This window comes from Pseudoliparis swirei, chromosome 11 (genome assembly GCF_029220125.1).
Source record: "Pseudoliparis swirei isolate HS2019 ecotype Mariana Trench chromosome 11, NWPU_hadal_v1, whole genome shotgun sequence".
NCBI lineage: Eukaryota > Metazoa > Chordata > Actinopteri > Perciformes > Liparidae > Pseudoliparis > Pseudoliparis swirei.
In genome coordinates, this window is record NC_079398.1 from 5,680,531 (window position 1) to 5,701,753 (window position 21,223).

General features: G+C 43.0%; 1 protein-coding gene across 2 annotated transcripts in view; it reads right to left on the bottom strand.

The window, feature by feature from the left end:
- Nucleotides 1–1,712: 1,712 nt before the first annotated feature.
- LOC130201139 (gastrula zinc finger protein XlCGF71.1-like) overlaps nucleotides 1,713–21,223 on the bottom strand; it is a 66,445-nt gene continuing 46,934 nt past the window's right edge. Inside the window, exons 1-2 of one of the 2 annotated variants that reach the window (XM_056425866.1) lie at nucleotides 12,479–12,629; nucleotides 1,713–4,919 (exon numbers count right to left, since the gene is read on the bottom strand). In XM_056425866.1, coding sequence (XP_056281841.1) covers nucleotides 3,731–4,468 — 738 coding nt within the window. In that variant the 5' untranslated portion in view covers nucleotides 4,469–4,919; nucleotides 12,479–12,629 and the 3' untranslated portion in view covers nucleotides 1,713–3,730. Of the gene's footprint in view, nucleotides 4,920–12,478; nucleotides 12,630–21,223 lie in introns of those variants that run through there. The other variant, XM_056425867.1, reaches the window with a different exon arrangement.

Here is a 21,223-nt window from a genome sequence, read left to right on the forward strand (position 1 = left end):
CGGCAGCTTGCCTCCTCCCACCTTCCAAGTGGAATGCTTGGAATGCCCGACTGATCGGTAGGTGACTTCCGGGTGCGGGGTCCCGTAGCTTGGGAAGTATTACTATTATTATTTTGACGGGCTTTCGTCCTTTTATTTTAGGAGACTGTTGGCCGGGTCGGTGAACGCTGCCACTCCATATGGGCCACTGCTGTTTTGCCTTGGGTTGTTTTAACCATTGCCGTGGCACTGTTGAGCGTCCACAAACGCTATTTACGGCAACGCAACTGCGTCGGCTGTGGCTGCGTTGCGGCCCGACCGGGCACCGGGCCGAGCCAACACTGCCTCTGCGGCGTGGGACGCCATTTAGCTCCCTTTGAGTAGGAGCCGTTACTGGGATTTATTAGGTTGTCTTGTGTTTATCTGTTTTGTTTCTCATTTGTCTCCTGCTTATTATTTGTCTTTTGTTTGATTTTGCCACGTGTGGTTTTCCTTCATGGGAAACCCGGTTTTGTTATTAATTAAGTTAGTCTTTTGTGTTTGTAGGTGCTCGCAGACCAAGGTGGCGGGAGTGGCGCTTCCGGGATTTGGGGTCTCCCTTTGTGTGTTGTGTTTTAAGTTATCTCCAGTGCGGACCCTCACGTGTGTTGTGTGAGTGTGCTGAGGGCGTGCACGAGTGATTGGGGTGCTTACTTTGCTTTTGGGACCCCACCCGCTGGTCTACCTCACCCGCCACCGGTCAGTCCCCGCCCTACACCTTTATTTTCAGTCACGGCCCTTTTATTATTATCTTGCATTTTATACCTTGTGTGATCAAATAAATATTGTATATGGATTGGAACCGCGTCTCTCGCTACTTGTCTGTATAAGGAACCAGCGTGTCCTCCCAGTCTGAGGACTGGGTTCACTACTACATTCACCACATAAGCAAATCACGTGAAACCGCGAAAAGCCACAAAAGCTCAAGCGAGTAAACTCACGCAAGTAAACGCAGCATAAGGCGCTGAGAGGATTCAACATTGATGTGAAATAGGACCTTTGAGAATTTAGTAATGTCCAAAACAAGACTTTAATGAAGTCATACGCGGGTAAAGCCATGGAGATAAGCCGCTAAAACTCACAGGAATAAATGCAGCATAAGGCGCTGAGAGGATTCAAACTATTCTTTTTATTTATTTTCTTTTTCTTAAATTGATTTTGCAAACACAGGAATGAAGAATAATACCACCGCCAAGAAGTTGGGGTATACAGAACTTTACATTCAGTCATTTGGAAGTGGGTGGCGGCGGCGGAGCTAACGCTAACTCTCAGCCAGATGACACGGCAAAGAGATGTGATGGCACAAGATGAAATTAAAGAAACCATTACTAAACTAAAAATTACAATAAGCTAATCAAACAAATAAAAAATGACCTGACACGTTGGCAAATTCTACCCCTCTCATTGTTTGGTCGAGCGGAGACGGTGAAAATTAATGTGTTTCAGTCTCTACCAGTGGCAGTACCAGTTTCCATCTTCAATATGTGAAATAAACTAATCTCAAAATGCATCTGGCAGAATAAGAAACCCAGAATAAGACTGAAAACACTGCTTCTACCCAAAGAAAAAGGAGGTCTCGGCCTACCAAACCTGAAACTATATTATTGGGCAGCACAACTAACAGCTATAGTGGCATGGATTGGAAATGACCAGGAGACAGGAGGGACCCAGAGAGAACAGAGCACAGCTAAGGGTATATCTATATCAACATTGCCTTTTATTGATATCAAATCATTTAACAAAATAAATTTAAAAAACAAATGGATAAGACACACACTGAAGATTTGGACAATACTTAAAAAGAAGCTTGAAGGACCCAGCTCACTCTCAAGGGCTATGCCACTTGTAGGCAACATAATTCCCTCCCTCGATGTGGGATGGTGGATTTAGACAGTGGGCTGTAAAAGGTCTTAAAACCATCAATCAATTATTTGATGGAACAGAACTCAAATCATTTTCTCAGCTGCAAGAACAATATACACTTCCATCAAAGGACCTGCATAGATACCTTCAAATGAGACACAACATTACAAACCATAAAGACAGACAGTTAGTTTAAAAAAAAACTAATGTAATGGAAGACTATTTTATTAGGATAGCAGAAAACGGCTTTCCAACTAAAAACACGTCTCCCACATATATAGAAGGCTTACAGCTGACAGAACACAAAATACATTGAACATCAAGGAAAAGTGAGAGTTGGAAATAAATGTTATAATTGAAGATGCAACATGGGAAGATCTGTACAATAAATGTCATAAAGGAATCAAGAGCCAATTATGGAAAGAATTTGATTGGAAACTAAAAATCAGATATTTTAATACACCTCTTGTAATCTCTTCATATGTGAAGGATCCTTCAGCTCCATTATGCTGGAGAAAATGTGGAATAGGAGATCACACGCATATCTTTTGGGACTGCCCAGTAGTCAAAGGTTTTTGGAAAAATATTTAAAAAGAAATCAATAGAATCATTGAAGTGAAGAGATTTAGGGGACACCAATCTGAGGTATATTCTACGTATACTTTTAATGATTGCCAGAAAAACAATAACTCTGAACTGGAAAGATGCAAAACCACCAACCATAACTCAGTGTAGACGGAGATTAAAACAGGTCCATACAATGGAAAAAATGACTGCAAAACTACAAATGACATTAGATATCTTCACAAGAAGATGGACGTGACATTATATCTAGTCGATATTGGATGTAGATGTTATAACTGAGAGGGGTTGAGGCTGTACACATAGAGTGCAACTGCAAAACAAAGAGGTCTATGAAAAATCTGGGTATGAAATGAATGTCTGTTGATTTCTTTATTTTATTTTTCACATTGATGCCTTTTACTTTTCTTTAGTTATTTCACTTTGTATTTAATGCTTACCATTTGGTTGTATGTAGTTTGATTGTTTGGTCCTTCCCTCCCTCCTCATTGGGTCCTACTCTTGGAGGGTAGATGTAGAAGTATAAACATGTGGGAGGGGATGGGTGGGAATGTTTGCCGGGTGTGTATGTGGATATAGATGGATTTGGACATGTGCTGATTTTATTTTGTTGTAGATATATATATATATATATTTTTCGATGTCAAGGAATAATCTGTTTGTGGAAAATGCAAAATAAAAAGTTCTTTAAAAAAAAAAAGTGATGGAAAAGATATAACCCACAAGCCTCAAAAATAAAACAAGGCACTGGTAATGGTACTCCTGCTTTACTGGGATGGGGTTTGATTCCCTGCAGTGTCCGGCTATTTTTTTTGGCATAAACATGGAATCATATTTTCATTGTCACTGTTTCTACATTCACAAATAACCTGTACATAGATTTGTGTACAATAATTCAGATGGGCATGAAATATGTCGGAGAACACATATTCTGACTGTTGTGCCCACATCTTTACAGATTGACTCCATTGTTTCTCTGAATCGAGCATTACTTTATGGTTGCACCACAAAACAGAGTGCAGGTGGGACGAGAGGAGGTGGACTTTATGCCTCATCTCTGATTGAAATTCCCAAATTCTTCATTTAACTCCGTTCTCAGTACATCTTCGTCCTAAGCATCTTTTCATTGCCGTCTCCAGCTTTTGGTTTGCCTAATTAATTCATGTTTAACTGATCCTGACATCCATTAATCCCAAGTCAGAACGGTGATCAACGAGGGACAAGTGAGGGAGTGGAATAAATGTCAACTTTACCAAAACAAGAACAACTAAAAAGGGTTCTCTCCTGTGTGAGTTAACATGTGTCTCTTTAAATCACTGCTCCGTGTAAAACATGTTTTACAGACTGAGCAGCTGAAAGGTTTCTCTCCTGTGTGAGTTAACATGTGTCTCTTTAAAGTTCCTCTCTCGCTAAAACATGTTTTACAGACTGAGCAGCTAAACGGTTTCTCTCCTGTGTGAGTTAACATGTGTTTCTTTAAATGACTGTTCAGTGTAAAACATCTTTTACAGACTGAGCAGCTAAACGGTTTCTCTCCTGTGTGAGTTAACATGTGTCTCTTTAAATGACTGCTCCGTGCAAAACATGTTTTACAGACTGAGCAGCTGAAAGGTTTCTCTCCTGTGTGAATTAACATGTGTCTATTTAAATGTCCCCTCTCTGTAAAACATGTTTTACAGACTGAGCAGCTGAAAGGTTTCTCTCCTGTGTGAGTTAACATGTGTCTTTTTAAATGACTGCTCTGCGCAAAAGATGTTTTACAGATTGAGCAGCTGAAAAGTTTTTCACTAGAACTACATTTTGAATCACTGACAGAAATATCATCATTATTCTGAGAGTTTAAACCTGGTTGAGGTTCTCTGGTCTTTTTCCAATCAACAGAGTCATCAGTATCTGGTTCTGAAGAGTCTCCAGTCTTTTCATCAGGATCTGGAGGTCTATCTGGATCTGCATTTCTGGCTGGTTCTGGTCCTCCACAATCATCTCCATCAGCTTCTATTTCCATCTGTTCAGTTTGTCTTTGATGAAGCTGAGAGGACTGACCTTCCTCTTCAGCTTCACAGGAGTGAATGAGAACTTGAGACCAGCCTCCTCCAGCCCTTGAAGCTGCTCTCCCTCCTGACTGGTCCAGAGTTCCTCCTGTTCCTCTTTAATGTGGGGGGGCTCTGGGTTCTCCTGTTCCTCTTTAATGTGGGGGGGCACTGGGTTCTCCTGGTCCTCTTTAATGTGGGGGGGCTCTGGGTTCTCCTGGTCCTCCTGTTCCTCTTTAATGTAGGGGGGCTCAGGGTTCTCTTGGTCCTCCTGTTCCTCTTTAATGTGGGGGGGCTCAGGGTTCTCCTGGTCCTCCTGTTCCTCTTTAACTAGCGGGGGCTCTGGATGCACCTGGTCCAGACTGGAGCTCCAGACCTGCTGCTCAGAAAGAACCTCTTCTTTAACCACCAACAGCTGCTGGACATCTGTGGACAATAGTAACATACATTTATACATCTTATGAATCTCATATTAAAGTTATTTATTCAAGAAGTATATCACAGACACATCTGTGAATTAGTTGTGTATGAGAGAAGCATGACCTCTAAATCAAAAGAATAACATTACATGTTATGTAGCAGACACTTTTATCCAAATCGACTTACAATAAGTGAATTCAACCACGAGTACAAACTCAGAACAATAAAGAAAGTAACATTTCTTCCAGAAAGTCAAACTACAAAAATACCATAATACAATAAGTAATTCCATAAGTAAGTGCAATTCAAGTGCCACTGAAATGCTAATCTATTTTTATTAGGGCTGTCAATCGATTAAAAAAATTTAACTAATTAATCGCACATTTTGAAATTGCGATTAATTAATCGCGATTAAAAGTTTGTTCCTTCTTTTTAAAGACAAATCTTCACACAGAGCTGTGTTTTCAAAGAGGCTCCTACCTATAAAGTGCCAGTGAGGTATTTAATATCGTGGATGATAAATTGTTTCTTCAGTGAAACATCAGATTAGTAAAAAAATATATATATATTGAGACCCCATTGGTCCTGTCATCTTTAACACTGAACAGCAGCAGAACCAGTGGCCTTGGTAACTGACTGACATTCACATATGTCACGTTAACCCTCTGGAGGCTGGGGCATTTTATACATTTTACAAAATAAATTAAATTCACCGTTTAAAGTCTTTTGCATGTGACACACCCCCACGTGTTATACATCAAACATTCCAGAACAATCTCAGCTCTGAAATGAGCCTCATTGTCCTCACGCGTGTCCTCTGGTTCTCTGACTGACAGGCTGCTAATGAGCCTCACCTGTGAGGTGGGAGGTCCTTTGTGATTTACTGAGTGATCATTGGTTGTTTTTTTCCCGAAATGTTGACAGACAAACGGATTGACCAATCACGTTGAAGGTTTCGTGTGACGAGTTCTTTCCGCGCGTCCCCTGACACGTCGCCCCTCCGTTCCTCTGTGTATCAGAGGGGGAGACGGGAGGAAGGAGCGGAGGAGGAAACCCGACTGATTCATCCACGAGTTAAACTGATTTCTGCTCCTTATTATCGCGGAGAAATAATTGTTTTAAAAACGGAGACAGTGTAAAAACTTCAACGAACACCGGAAGTAAACAAAGTTGCGTTAAAATATTTTAGTGCGTTAACGCGGCCAAATTAATCGCATAGATTAATGCGTTAACGCTGACAGCCCTAATTTTTATTCAAGGTATAGTCGGAAAAGATGTGTGTAGTTTGCGGAAGATGTAGAGACTTTCTCAGGGTGTCTACAGGAATAAACCAGTGAAATTTAAGACTTTTTAAGACCACGTCTAAATAAAATTTAAGACCTAACTTACGATGGAAATATACATTAATCTAAATTAATTAATTCAAAGTAAACATACTGATGTCTGTTTAAAATTAACAGTATGGTGTAATGCAAAAGGATAACACAAATGTCATTGCTGTTGTAAATTATATTTATTAATACATGTTCAGAACATTTAAGTCCCATGAACAAATGCTTATAACATCAAGTAAATATATTTTAAAAATACGGGCAACATAGTTCCTTTTGAACAAAAAAATCTATAAAATAACATAAATAACAATTCCAGCTGCTTTTAAAATGCAAATTCATTTACATAATAGAATGTATGTGTGTGTGTGTGTGTGAGTTCTTATGTCTCTATGTGATGGATGTTTGTGCACAGGTTCATGTCTACTCCTGAGCTTTTGTGAATATACTAGGAAAACAATCCTTTTCAAACTGTATCTATTAATATAAAAACTTCCAGTTGACATTTGGTCCATTCTCCTGGGAAAAAGAAAGAAAAAAGGCAGACATTAGCCAAACAACAGTCACCACATCTCTTCATGACACCACCACTTCAGATTAATGTCAGACTGGATAAATATGAATGAAAACTATTTTTTCAAATTAAGCAACGTGAGCCATCCCTTGAGCCGAGTGAACACTATGTAGACATATTGACAGGTAAACACCACTCTACTACCATTCTAAAACTATTTTTAATTAGTCTAATTAATGTGTAGTGCGCCTATGCATAGCTGTTATTAACTTGACACACGAGTAAAGCTTAACTATATGAAACACATACTCATATACATGAGGTTAGTTAATACATATATATTTATGGCAGACTTACTTTGAGATGCTGAAGTAGGTCCTGGGCGTGTCATGGCCCATGAGCTCCACAGGATCCTGACGACCTGGTCATTTCACCAATAGCACATGAAGTCCAGCTGTCTGCTCGCGGTGGTCTGGTCCAGAGTCTCGTGGAACAGAATGAAGAACGCACTGCAGCGTTGGACTTCGGTGATGAGCTCTTCATTACACGGCGCTGGATTTCCTCCGGTGACCTCCAGCGTTGTAGCGTTGACGTTGTTGCGGGCGGCGGAGCAGGAGCTCGCGGCGGAGCAGGAGCTAGCCCCGCGGGCTGCTGGCGGCCTTCGCTAGTCTCTGTGCTTCTTGCTCTACGTGAGATTCCACCGCTGGAAAGTCTCGCGACACATAACGCAGCTTCAGAAGCATTTCACCGACCGTGACCAGAAACACTCGTTCTTTTCAAACCGTTGTTGAACTTGCATCCTGCCATGTTTTCTAAACTAGCAGATGCTTCACGTTGTAGGGGATCAGAATCAGAATCAGAAACAGTTTTATTGCCAGGAATGTTTTCACAAACAAACGAGGAATTTTTTTTGGTGGAAGGTGCAACATTTGGACATGACAAACAAACAACAATCAACACGACAGAAAGACAACAAATAATGTGAAGTGTTTGGGTGTGTGCTTCAAGTGGTGTGTTTTAGTTAAAGTGCATGTTAAAGTGACGTGTGTGGAGGAGGGAAGAAGAAGGAGGAGGGAGGAGGAGTGAGGAGGAGGAAGAGGAAGGAGGGGGAAGAAGGAGGAGAGAGGAAGGTGGAAGAAGAGGTGGTAGTCCTGGGGGTGACAGTCAGTCAGTCCGGGTCCATTGATGAGCCCGACCGCCGGAAAAAGCTTTGGTGTGGCGGGTGGTCTTGGTCATGATGGACGCAGCCTCCTCCCGAGGAGGGACTCGAACAGGGAGTGTCCAGGGTGGGAGGGGTCAGCGACAATCTTTTCGGCCCGCTTCAGTGACCTGGAAGTGAACAGGACCTGGAGGGAAGGCAGATTGCAGCCGATAACCCGCTCGGCCGAGCGGATGATACTCTGCAGCCTGCGCTTGTCTTTGGCTGTGGCTGCAGGGTGCCAGACGGTGATGGAGGAGCAGATGATGGACTCAACGATGGCCGTGTAGAATTGTACCATCATTCTCCCTGGCAGGTTGAATTTCCTCAGCTGCCTCAGGAAGAACATCCTCTGCTGGGCCTTCTTGGTGATGGAGCCGATGTTCAGCTCCCACTTGAGGTCCTGGGAGATGATGGAGCCCAGGAAGCGGTAGGACTCACAGCGTCGGGGGAGTCACACAGGATGAGAGGGCGGGTGGGGCTGCATTCCTCCTGAAATCCACAACCATCTCCACTGTCTTTAGAGCGTTGAGCTCCAGGTTGTTCTGGCTGCACCAGGTCACCAGGTGGTCAGTCTCCCACCTGTAGGCGGTCTCGTCCCACCAGAGATGAATCCAATGAGGGTGGTGTCATCCATGAACTTTAGGAGCTTGACGGACTGGTGACTGGAGGTGCAGCTGTTGGTGTACAGGAGAACAGCAGAGGGAGAGAACACAGCCTTGGGGGGAACCCGTGCTGGTGGTCCGGGAGCCTGAGACGTGTTTCCCCAGCCTCACGTGCTGCTTCCTGTCGGTCAGGAAGTCTGTGATCCACCTGCAGGTGGAGTCGGGCACGTGCAGCTGGGAGAGCTTGTCCTGCAGCAGGGACGGGATGATTGTATTGAAAGCAGAGCTGAAGTCCACAAACAGGATCCTGGCGAGGTTCCTCGGGAGTCCAGATGCTGGAGGATGTAGTGAAGGGCCATGTTGACTGCATCGTCTGCAGACCTGTTGGCTCTGTAGGCGAACTGCAGGGGTCCAGGAGTGGGTCGGTGATGGTCTTGAGGTGTGACAGGACCAGCGTTCAAAGGACTTCATGACCACAGAGGTCAGGGCGATGGGCCTGTAGTCATTGAGTCCTGTGATCTTGGGTTTTTGGGGACGGGATGATGGTGGAGGCCTTGAAGCAGGCTGGAACGTGGCATGTCTCCAGGGAGGTGTTGAAGATGTCGGTGAACACGGAGACAGCTGGTCAGCACAGTGCTTCAGGGTGGAGGGGAGGAGTCCGGGCCCGCTGCTTTGCGGGGTTCTGCTTTTGAACAGCCTGTTGGCGTCTCTCCAGGATGACGAGGTCGTCGCTGAGTTGATGGAGGGTGCTCCAGAGGTGTGAGCCCTGATGGGCTGGGGAGGGTGGGCTGATGGTCTGTGGCTTGTTGATGGGGCTGTGGGGATGGTCTCAGGACTGCTCCATTGTCTTTCAAAGCGGCAGTAGAACTCATTTAGCTCGTCTGCCAGAAGCACATTGTTCATGGAGTGGGGTGATTTGGGCTTGTAGTTGGTGATCTGCCTGAGCCCTCTCCAGACAGAAGCAGAGTCGTTTGCTGAGAGCTGCTGTTGCAGTTTCTCAGAGTACAGGCGGTTAGCATCTCTCACCGCCTTGCTAAACCTGTATTTGGACTCTGTGTACAGGTCCTTGTCCCCACTCCTGAATGCCTGGTCCTTCTGCAGTCTTAGCTTCCTGAGCTCCGCTGTGAACCAGGGTTTGTCGTTGTTATAACTCACCCTGGAGCTGGATGGAATACAGCTGTCCTCACAGAAGCTGATGTGGAAGTTACAGCCTCTGTGTACTCATCCAGGCTGTTGGTAGCAGTCCTGAAGACATCCCAGTCAGTACAGTCCAAGCACGCCCGTAGATCCTCCAGAGCCTCACTGGTCCACTTCTTGACCGAATCTGGGGCCCCTTTAAGAGAAGGCGTGGTCCCGTGACACCAGAGACACCCAGAGGCGGCCGGACAAAAAACGGACCTGGCGGAACAGATTGCCTCATATTCGTAATGACACGACACCCAAAAAAATTTAAGACCAATCCAATCTGAATTTAAGACTTTTTAAGGCCTTATTTTTAGGAAAAGCAATTTAAGACTTAAGACTTTTTAAGGACCCGCGGACACCCTGCTTTCTGCTGTCCTGATGTCTCGCCAGCAAAGGACAGGCCCAAGAGAATTAGTGAACACAGAGAAGAGGAGGGACCCAGGACAGAGCCTTGAGGGGCGCCAGTAGTGAGAGGAAGAGGAGGGAACCCAGGCCGGAGCCTTGAGGGACGCCAGTAGTGAGAGGAAGAAGGGACACAGGAGGGAGCCTTGAGGGGCCCCAGTAGTGAGAGGGCAAGGTTCACACACAGATCCTCTCCAAGTTACCTGGTAAGTGCGGTCGTTGAGGTCGGATGGGAAGAGGGAGAGTGCAGTGCCTGAGATACCAGGTCATGAAGGGAGGAAATAAGGATCTGGTGGTTCAATGTGTCAAATGCTGAAGAAAGGTCTAGAGCAGGGGTGTCAAACTCATTTTCACCGTGGGCACATCAGCCTCATGGCTGCCCTCAAAGGGCCAGTTGTAACACAGTATAATTCCAACTACTACAGAATATATTGTTAAATAACTGTCTTTGCATTTGTTTATTGTTTATTTAAGTGTAATAAAAATCCTATCTGGTAACTCAGTGTTTCCCCTTGGTTTACAGCTTCAGGGGGGCGGGACCCGACCCACAGACACAAACACTTGAAACATGTTGGTGTTCACATACCTGCAAACTTACGAGAGGTCAACAAGTTGTCGACGGGGGGTGGGGGGGTTGGGGCAAGTGACTTTTCTTTTGCTCTACTCCGATGCGCGCAGACACGCCGGCATCGGAGCTCTGCGGCGCGCGAGACGGAGAGCCGAGAAGTGTTAGCGCGACACGTAGAGACAGAGTGACATGCTGCTGTGTAGAGATGACCAACAACAGACGCTTAGTTTAAGAAAAGAACAAAGACGTCTTTAAGAAAAGGACCTTAAATTACTTCTGCTGTAATCTGGCGCGATAGAGAAAATTACAGGCTGGCGGGCGGAGATTTTGGGAGGTGGGGCACCACCCTGTTATAATGAGAGGGGAAACACTGTAACTACATCTTTGCTTCTGTGTGTGCCAAGTTTAGTTACACAGGGAGCATGTTTAGTCCCTCCAAAGCCCCTTCGTTGTTTGATGTGAAGAATGGATTGCCATGGCAACAGCACAACACCGAACGTAAAACCCTTCGTGTGCTGACATCTTGACAATGACAGGTTTGTGTGGAACAAATTTGAAGCCGATCTGATTGACCTACTAAGAGAAGCAAGCAAAAGTATGATAAACATGTACTTCCTATTACCAGTAGGTGGCGCTACTATTAAAATAAAAAATTAGACTGCAGAGTTTCATCACACATGTGGAGTTTGGATTGGATCTGATGATGTTGAGTCAAGTGACATTGGTTTATTCGCTCACGTCGAAGGACCATACTTTGCCGACACGAGGTCCCAATCTACAACGTGTCGTTACGACTTCACAGGGAAGCCAGTGTTTCCCTGTCATTATAACAGGGTGGCGCCCGCCCCTGGAATCTCCGCCGCCACCCTATAATTTTCTCTTTTGCGCCAGATTACAGCAGAAGTAATTTAAGGTCCTTTTCTTAAAGACTTCTTTGTTCTTTTCTTAAACTAAACGTCTGTTGTTGGTCGTCTCTACACAGCATGTCACTCTGTCTCTACGTGTCGCGCTAACACTTCTCCTTCTCCGCTCTCCTTCTCGCGCCGCAGAGCTCCGATGCCGGCGTGTCTGCGTGCGTCAGAGCAGAGAGAAAAAAAAGTCACTTGCCCCCCCCCGGTACAGTAAAAATGTTTTAATTTTAGCATAATTTAGTCGATTGAAGCATTCTATTTATTGTATAGCATTATTGCCTCGGACGATGAGGAAATACATATATAAAGCACCTCAAACATTAAAGTAATTACAGATTTCTTACATCTTTTACTTTGAAAAATGTCCTAATTGATACGTTAAAATTGTTTGATTGCTATTGTCGGGGATTTCAGATATGTATGGAACACATCTGCATCATTCATTTCCTGGAACTCTTGGGGAAATCTATATACAGGACTTTTTTTAACATACAAAAGTCTGACTTATTTTTATAAACTCTTCCTTGGTACAGTAAAAATGTTTTAATGTTAGCATAATTTAAGCTAAATCTCAGAAACGATCTATAAAGATACAAAATCAGTTCATTGTTTACATTTATATGTTAGTGTTTGATTTGTCGACATCTTATTTTGAAAAACGGATGTTGTTTCACGTGGTTCTTTCCGCTAACTTTATCAAACCCTCGCGCTCCCGATCGATGCGTTTACCGTGAACATCAGTCTATAGGGGCTCAGAAATGTAAGTGTCGGCTGAGTTGACCGCAGTCTCCACGTGCAGACCCCGTACCACGCGGCCTGGAGACCCGGAACAACGAAGAAGAAGCACCCACCTGATGCGTGTCGCTCGTGTTCTCTAAGCGGAGACACGGTGTCCTCATAAGCTGCTGTCAATGTGTCCAACAGCCCAGAAGACTCTTCAACGGCCGCGTGGACTCGCTGCTTCACCAACAGCCTCATCTTTTCTCCCAGAGACACGGAGACCGACACCGGAGGCTCCTCGGACTCCATCTTTGAACGACGCATGCGCAGTTGGATGTAGTGCATGATGGGAAACGCCTCGCTGTCGTCACGGAGAGCTGATTGGCTCTTAGATTTGACCACAAACGCCACGATATATACACAATATGCTGTCATGTTGTCATGGTAACGGGATGTAGTCAAGCCCTCCAGTCTCCCACACTCAAGCTCTTAATAATAATAATAATAATAATAATAATAATAATAATAATGCATTTCATTTTTATCGCACTCTTCCTTCAAAGAATCTCAGAGTGCCACACATATAGTAAAAACAAATAAAACCGATTAAAACATAGTTAAAGCAACCCATAAAAATAAAAAATAAGAATGTAATAGCTGACAATAAATTAACTCAAGGTAAAAAATGCCTTCCTGAATAAAAAGGTTTTGAGGCCAGTCTTAAAAGAGTTCAGTGTCTGAGTTGCCCTCAGGTGGTCAGGGAGACCGTTCCACAAGCGTGGCGCTGCCGAGCAAAAGGCCCGGTCGCTCATGGTTAACAGGTGACGTCAATGAGCCTTTGAGGGTTCAGGGTTTATTATATATTATAATATTATTGTCTTGGGTCATCCAACAACAACAGAACACACCAGCCTCGACCTTTAGTCTGACTATTCAACATGTCAACGTCAAACAGAAGGAAAGTCCATCACCAGGTGGCGCTAATATATATATATATATATATAATTATATATAACAGATATATACATATGCAGTACATATATACATATATATATGTATATTATGTATATATATAATATACATATATATATATAATATATATATAATATATATAATATATATATTGATGAAGCCTCCTGAAAATTTGCTTTTGTGAATTTTTGATATAAAATATTATAGGAATAATGTCTGAATGATGCAATGTAAATTACATTCATTTTATGAATAAAATTTTTAAATATTGAAAATATGCACATTATAAAAGATGTGGTCATGTGATCCAGATATAAAAATATTCACACATTCAGAGGACTAAGTGCTTAATGGACCATAGATATTAAAATGATCTTCATGTCAAAATGAAACTTTATCTCTTCAAATAGGGAGCCACTCAAAGAAAACATTGTAGTTTTGACATTACATGCATAATTTTCTTGCTGCAGATCATGACCCACTACACAAGAGTGGAAAGTTTGCTGGCTTTAAAAGGGAGTTGGCAATACAGTTAGGCAAATGCTGAAAGACAATCACAACATTAACTGGACTATATTATTGATGATGAAATGTCACATGACTGGACTGACAATAGGAGAGGGTACAGGACGGGGAGCAGTAAGAAGAAACTACATTCGTAGGGTCTGAGAGAGAGAAGTGGGAGGAGGGTGAAAAATAGCAAAAAATAGTGTCCACAAGTGAAGGAACATTGGGCGATATGTGATATAATACCTCTGATTGGATGGGAGAATGAAAAGAGCAGAGGTTGCAGTATGTAGTAGTGAAAAAACATCGATGAGAGACAGAAGGAGGGGTTGCTTTAATGACACATTTCAAGAGCAAAATAGACCACTGAATCGGTCACGTGGTACAGCCGGCTGCGGGAGAGACAACAAGACGGGAGAAGCGAGGCTGTCGCTGCTGCAGAGTGCGAAGGGACGGTGATAAGGAGAAAGTTGGAGGAAGCAGAGTGCAAATGACCTGTATGGCCAAGATGGGAGGCAGAGTGAAGAGAGGTGGGAGTGAGGAAATGGATTACATAGCTGGACTGAGTGGGGAATAAGAAACAAGGAGTGTGGGTGATCTGTGGAGAAAGAGAGAAAAGAGGAGGAAGGGAGAAGAGCAGAGAAGGAGAAAATATAGTTAAGGAGGAAATGACAGAAAATAAGGGTGGCCTGACTCAGGAGGAGAAAGGGTAGAGGATCGAAGGTGCTGCTGAGGAGGTTTACAGTGTGACGAGGGCAAAGAACAATGAGCAGTGTGAATAGTGGTTAAGGCGTAAAGTTACAGAGACGTTGGCTGTATGGGATCCCAGTGGAAAGAATAAACTGAGAGAAGTATTAAAGGGGCAAAGTTATAGGAAAAGTGAGGAAGAGAGGTGGAGAAAGGGTACAGGCAGTGCTCAGATGAAGAAATGTTCTGCTCAGTATGTGGGGATCTAAGATGAGTGAGTTATGTACAATGAGGTGAATGAAAAGTAGATATTCAGCTAAAGGACAAAGAGGAAATGTGGGGGAAACATGACTATGAAATGTAGCTACAGAAGACATTCCAAGTGAACAGTGTGTCTGGGGTGTGAATGAGGAAGGAAGTGGTATGGCAGTGAGGAAAAGAATATATATGCAGAAGCAGCAAAGAGTCAGAGAAAAGAAGAGTAAGGAAGAACTCAAAGAATAAAATGACAAGAGTCAAAAATGAGATATAATGGTAATGAGGAGAACTTGCTTTTTCATGGCAGAAGTGGTTAACTGCCTTTCAAGGCGAGATCTGAGAAAAATTGAAATAATAGTAAAAGTGCAGCAAGATCTTAATATTCACGGAATAACTGGGATGGCGGTACAGGAAGAGCTTAGAAACAGACGTTAACAAGGAATTAACTCACGGGTTGTCATCATATTAAATTTACACAATGGGTCTTCGGGAGTTGTTGGCAAATGGACAAGAATTCAAAATATATTGAGGATATTCTGTCTAAACCCAGATGTCGCCGCATACAGGAAACATGGTTAAAACCGAATTTAAGGACTTGAACTAGCTGGATATGCGTGTGTTAGGTGTGATAGGGGAGGGTGGTCAGGGAGGATGTGCCACATTTATTAGTGAAGAACGTCACATTTTGGTAGAGAGGTGAAGTTCGACCCAGCTCCAATATGTAACTGTGGAGATCTGGACAAGGGAAGGAGAGGTCATTTAACAGAGCCAAATGTAATATTTCATTTATGATTTCATTTGTTATAATAAAAAGATTTAAAAGATTTTAAGGTAACTGAATATAAATCCTTTTCATTATGGATTTGAAAGAATGTTTAGTTTAACATATATAAATTTAGTATTGTATTTGAAAGCTTAATAATTTGTCTGAATGTAAGCTTCCAATCAGATGAGCGTCCGTACTACGCCAGTATACAGCTGTGTTGGACTGTGAGTGGTGTCGGTTTGAGCTTTAGAGTTGTTGGAAGTGAAGCTTGACATGGTACCGCAGGACCGTGTGACCGTGTACTATACGATTTTTAAGTAAATACATAATTTTGTATGAAACTACTTGTGTCACTCATGGTGTCAATTAATAGCTTTTAAAGACTGATCTCAATAGGTGTGGGTACACGAAGAACCAGAACTAGGCGGAGTGCCACTACAATTTAGTAAAAAACTCAGCTGGTCGAGCCGAGCTTGGCTGGATTACCTGGATCAGGTAGAACGAGCTAGCGTGCCGCGGGCTGGAAGCTAAGCGGCTGGAGGCTACGGGGAACGGAGTGATCCATGGAGCTGTTACTAATACTGCACGCAGGAGCGTGATCTGCAGCTGCGTCACCGTAAATGGACTGCCAAGCTAACGTCGGACCTCTGAATCCATTATGACATTCTGAGGTCAAGTGTCAACTCCTTTTGCTTTGAGTATTATGAAGATATCAAAGAATGTTTTGAGGTTGGAGAAATGGTCTGTAACTGCTCAATGCTGAGGCCTTAGCAACGTGATGCACCGCTTCGAGAACCTACAAGTCGATGAATAAGCCATATTCAGTCCCAATCACGGAGGTTTTATGCGATTTTTGAGGAAGCTGTTTTTGAAAATTTGTTTTTGGGCTTTCGTTTTTAGAGAGAAAGTTCCGAAAGAAAAGAGCTTTTTTGGAACGAGACGCCACAGCTGAGCACTACTTTCCAGCTACGTGTCACGATGGTACTGATGGTTGATGGGAAGAGAGGTATGGAGGATGTAGCCAGGGACGGCGTGGAAGATCACGGCCAACGGAGAAGGCATTAGAAAACCAGGTTGCAGAAATACATTTGGCTGTATTGAGGAGGAGACGAAATTAGGAAGTCCTGACAAAACCTGTGTATTAAGACAGTTTGAGATACTAATGAGGTGATGCTGGAAACGCCCAAAATGGTGCAAGATGGGATGGAAAACGATTTTGCAGAGTTGGTAGGAGAGTTCAAAGTCTCCCTAACAGTGAAGTTGCAAATCTTTTAGATAGAGGATGAAAGAACATTTGACCAGGATAATTGGTTTGAAATGAAAATGGCACCAACCAGAGAATTTATGAAAGAAACCTAAAAGATGGATAGCAGTTGTGCATGAATCCTTTTCCAGTGCTGTAATGGAAAATGTACAGCAAGGAATTTGATAGTAGTGGATAACCTGCAGAAGCTGTTAGACCGCATTGACAGTATTTCCAGAGCAGGAGATAGAAATGCAGAAGGTGGTAGCCTATGTGGAACACAAGTAAGTCATACGTAACATAGCATTGTCACGTGTTTTTCCATCAACACGGGTTAGACAAGGAAGCACAACAACATGCAGCCTGCTAGAGCGTGCTGCAGCACTGAAGAAAAAGCAAGAGCTTGAATTCTAAATCTGCTAGAAGTCCCAAAGCTGAAAAGGAAGAATTAGAGATGAAAATGTAGCATTAGCTGAAAGTCAAGCAAAATTAAAGGTGCTTAAAGAAGGAAGAATATGAAAGATTCTGAAGATGGTTACAGTTACCATATACGCCGGTGCAACAATTACAATTTAGGAAAGTGGAGAAGGAAAGGGTTAGCATAAGGATACACGCGCAACAAGCTGTTTCAATACAAACGTTCACATTCAACCATCAATGTGCACTCGCATGACCATCACCGTCACGCTCAGCTCAGCCAAGTCATCAGTCTAACACTCAAGTGGACAGAAGTGATGACATACTAAAAAAAGTCATGCAAAGGCAGAGATGTAATCACAGGTACTTGTAAAACAACTTAAACAGCTGTCTCAGCTACCAACAGTAGGACATTCCTGTGTTCCAAGGCGTCGCTATGCGCTGCAGTTCAAGTCTTTCATCAGAGCGTTGCCAACATCTTGATAGAGAACATGAAATGACAATGAACAGGATCAATTGTACTTCTTGGGGATGGGACCCTGGCCAGTGAATTTAAGAGCCTGTCCGCAGCTGCAATTCCATATGACACAAAGCAAAGAGCTACCTTGAAGCAAAGCGTGACTTCATAAGCACGCGGGACGGGGGCCGAATTCTCTTTGATTGCCAGCGCCAAGAGTATTGATAAAGCACTTAAAATGGCCGCAAGTGAGGTCAAAGGATGAAAGGGCGCACTGAGTAACTTATTTAATGTAATGTTCTGATTGGATGTCTCAACACTACATGATGGACATTGAATACTTGAGGAGATGGACAACCCTACCAATCTACGGACAATGTTGTCCAAATTGCATGTACAAAATGAGAGAATGTTGAAACGTAACTTTGTAGCTGATATCAAAAGCGAGTGGCAGAAGAGCAAAGTTTGCTGACTTGGTGAAATACGTGACCCCATCAAGCTAAAATATCAGATCCACTCTTTGGTAATATACTCAGACAGCCGCCTGCCCATCTGCCAGTGGGAAACAAGAACAGAATCGAGAGGTATCCCCAAAGAAAGAAATAAGTGGGAAGCTTAGCCACCAATGTTTCAGCAGAAGAAAGCAGAGGCCTCAATTCTGTAAGCATGCTGGAGCCCAGCTGACCCCTCAAAGCAAAACCCTGGCGCCTCCGATAAGCCGTGTCTTATACCTTGCCAGCAGTCCTCACACTCTTGCTGCATGCAGTACAATCAAAACTCAGCCACACAAAGAACTTAGGTGGACTTCTTGAAGAGTCAAAGTTTGTGTTTCTGTTTCTGGATGTTTAATGCCTGCAGCCATCTCAGCAATTCTGTAATAGAAGAAGTGAATGTAAAGAATGTGGTTAAGCATCCGAGATTATTCTGCACATAATCAAGAAAGGATTCACTGTGCCTGAAAGAAAGAAGATGCTCTCATGTGAAGCTAAGCAAGTGTCATTATCATCGTTTCTGGTCTCCAACAAGTCTGCGAGAGAGCCTCCAGCAGGGGCTGGAGAAGCTGAATGTCATGTGTTGTCAAGAGTACCCATTGAAAATTGAATCAAAGAAGAGTACCAAGTGGTGTAGAAACACTCACGCCTTCTTAGACCCAGGAGCAGCTATTAGCAACCTTCTGCACGCGAAGACCTACAACGAAACGAACTGAATGTAAGGAAAACCGATATTTGAATACTATTTCTCAGCAACCTTGGGACAAGACAAAACCCTGAAGAACTTCAAAGCTCATGAACGAGTTTAGCTTATCTCTAGACCTTGATGTGTGCGGATGGGAAGACACCAGCTTCATTGACTCAAGTGAAGGTGTTCACACACAAGAGAACATATCTGGCACTCTGGAAACATACACGAAGCAGTCAGACTGTCCAGCCAAGAAGTGGCCTTACCTGTGGTGAAGTGGGTTTGCATGGGAGGATACAAGCTGACAGTAGGCCTACGGATGGCACCAAATTGCTTCAAGAGCAATGGAGCCCGCGCACATCATCAACAGTCAAGATGGAGGGTCAGATTTTGTCAAGACCCGCCATTGGCTGGGTGGTGAGCGGACCCATAAGAAAAGAACTGAAAGAAGAGTGAGTCACCTCTTTTCAGTGAATGGGATCCCTCCGTGATGGAAGAGAAACTTCCTAGTCGAGACGTACAACACTGATTTTACAGGAGCCGGAAGTACGATGACAAAGAAAGAGATGTCCGAGGAGGACGAGCATTGTTTGCATTCCTGTGCAGAAGACAACCAACATTCAGAGTGGTCATTACGCATGTTGGATTTTGCCCTCCTCGAGGCAGAAGGTCAAAATGCTCCAACAACCCGATCGTTGCAATAAGGAACAGCGCATAACCTGTCTGCTAAGAAAGCTATTAGAGAAACATGCCAGATCAAGCTAGCTTGAGGCCTGAAGGCAGTGTGTTAACCTTGTTCTGGCAGGAGAACCTGGATCAGCAGACCCAGCTTTTTGTTGAACAGTGAAAGTGACTTGGCCAGAGCAGCCAGACAGAAAAGAAGAAAGCCTTCCAACCAGCGATCTGGAAGCCAAGAACTTAAAGTCCACAGTCAACATAATCCAAAGTCAAAGAAGACATATGGAAACCATTGAAGCAGAGGAACTGATAAACTACCATTCAGATTGTCATAAGATGAAAAGATCAGTAGCCTGGATTTTGAAAGTAAAGGAAACTCTGTTGAAACTGAAAGAAGAAAGAAAAGAGTTTTCACAAACAATCCATCAATCTGAAAAGGACCCTGAAAAGTCAAAATTAAAACAGCACAGGAAGAAAGAAAAAACCCCAGCATGCCTCCCGGCATATTCAGCAAAGATGACACATACACAAGAAGAAGATGGAAACAAGTCCAATATTTCGTGGATTTATTCTGGACCAGATGGACACATGAGTATCTTCCACTTCTACAGGAGCACCAGAAATGGCGGAAGCCTAGAAGAAACTTCATGACCGGAATATTAAAGCTACTAGTGGACAGTTCTCTCCACGTCCACGCAGCTCATGGGGAAGGTTTAATGGAAACCCATTGCCAGACTCGAGATAGAACAGTGAGAAGAGTGAAGATAAAAGACTAAAACCAGCACTCCTGGAAAGAATAGCTAGTAAACAAAGCTGTTGTTTATTGAAGAGGCCATATGTTGGAAGAGCCATATCATGAAGATACTTGTTTAATAAGTTGCGATGGACAGTTGGAAGTATTTGTAAAAGCTTTGTTGTTATAATGTTTGAGTATAATTGCTTAGTCCTCCCGACCTCAAATTACCAATTAGGGATGTAATGTAAGAGCCAAATGGCATGATTTCATTTGTTATAATAATTTAGTCTTTAAAAAAGATTTAAAAGGTAACTGAATATAAACCCTTTTCATTATGATTTGAAAGAATAAAGGTAACTGAATATAAACCCTTTTCATTATGATTTGAAAGAATGTTTAGTTTAACATATATATTTACCTTCGCATTGAAAATGTGGAGAACTGTTTTAATCGCGATATTATTTATTTGTATCGTGTTGTTCATAAAACTCAAAAAATGAACCAAATCGCATGAAATTTGGTGGGATGATTGTTTATTATCCGGGGACCAGTTGATTTATAGATTTTGGGATCGATGGGTCCAAAGGTCAAGAGTCAAAGGTCATGAACAAGTCCGTCTTCTTGAATCCACATGGAATTTTGTGGGATGATTGGTTTATTATCCGGGGACCATTTAGTTAGATTTTGGGATCAATCGGGTCAAAGTCAAAGGTCATAGAAGGTCAACATCTTTTTTTTTTTTTTACCATAACTTGCGATACATTTTGTCGAATTGGCATTACCTTTAATGCCATAATCTTCATAATTAATACTTAATCTTGTGATGTCACGGTATCATCTGCAGTGCCGTTTCTAATTTAGTTTTGTATTTTGACAGCGTTTGTCAGATATAGCTTCAATCAGATGACCGATCACGTCAGTATAACAGCTGTTGTTGGACTGTCAGTGTTTGAGTTCAGAGTTATTTAGGCGATAT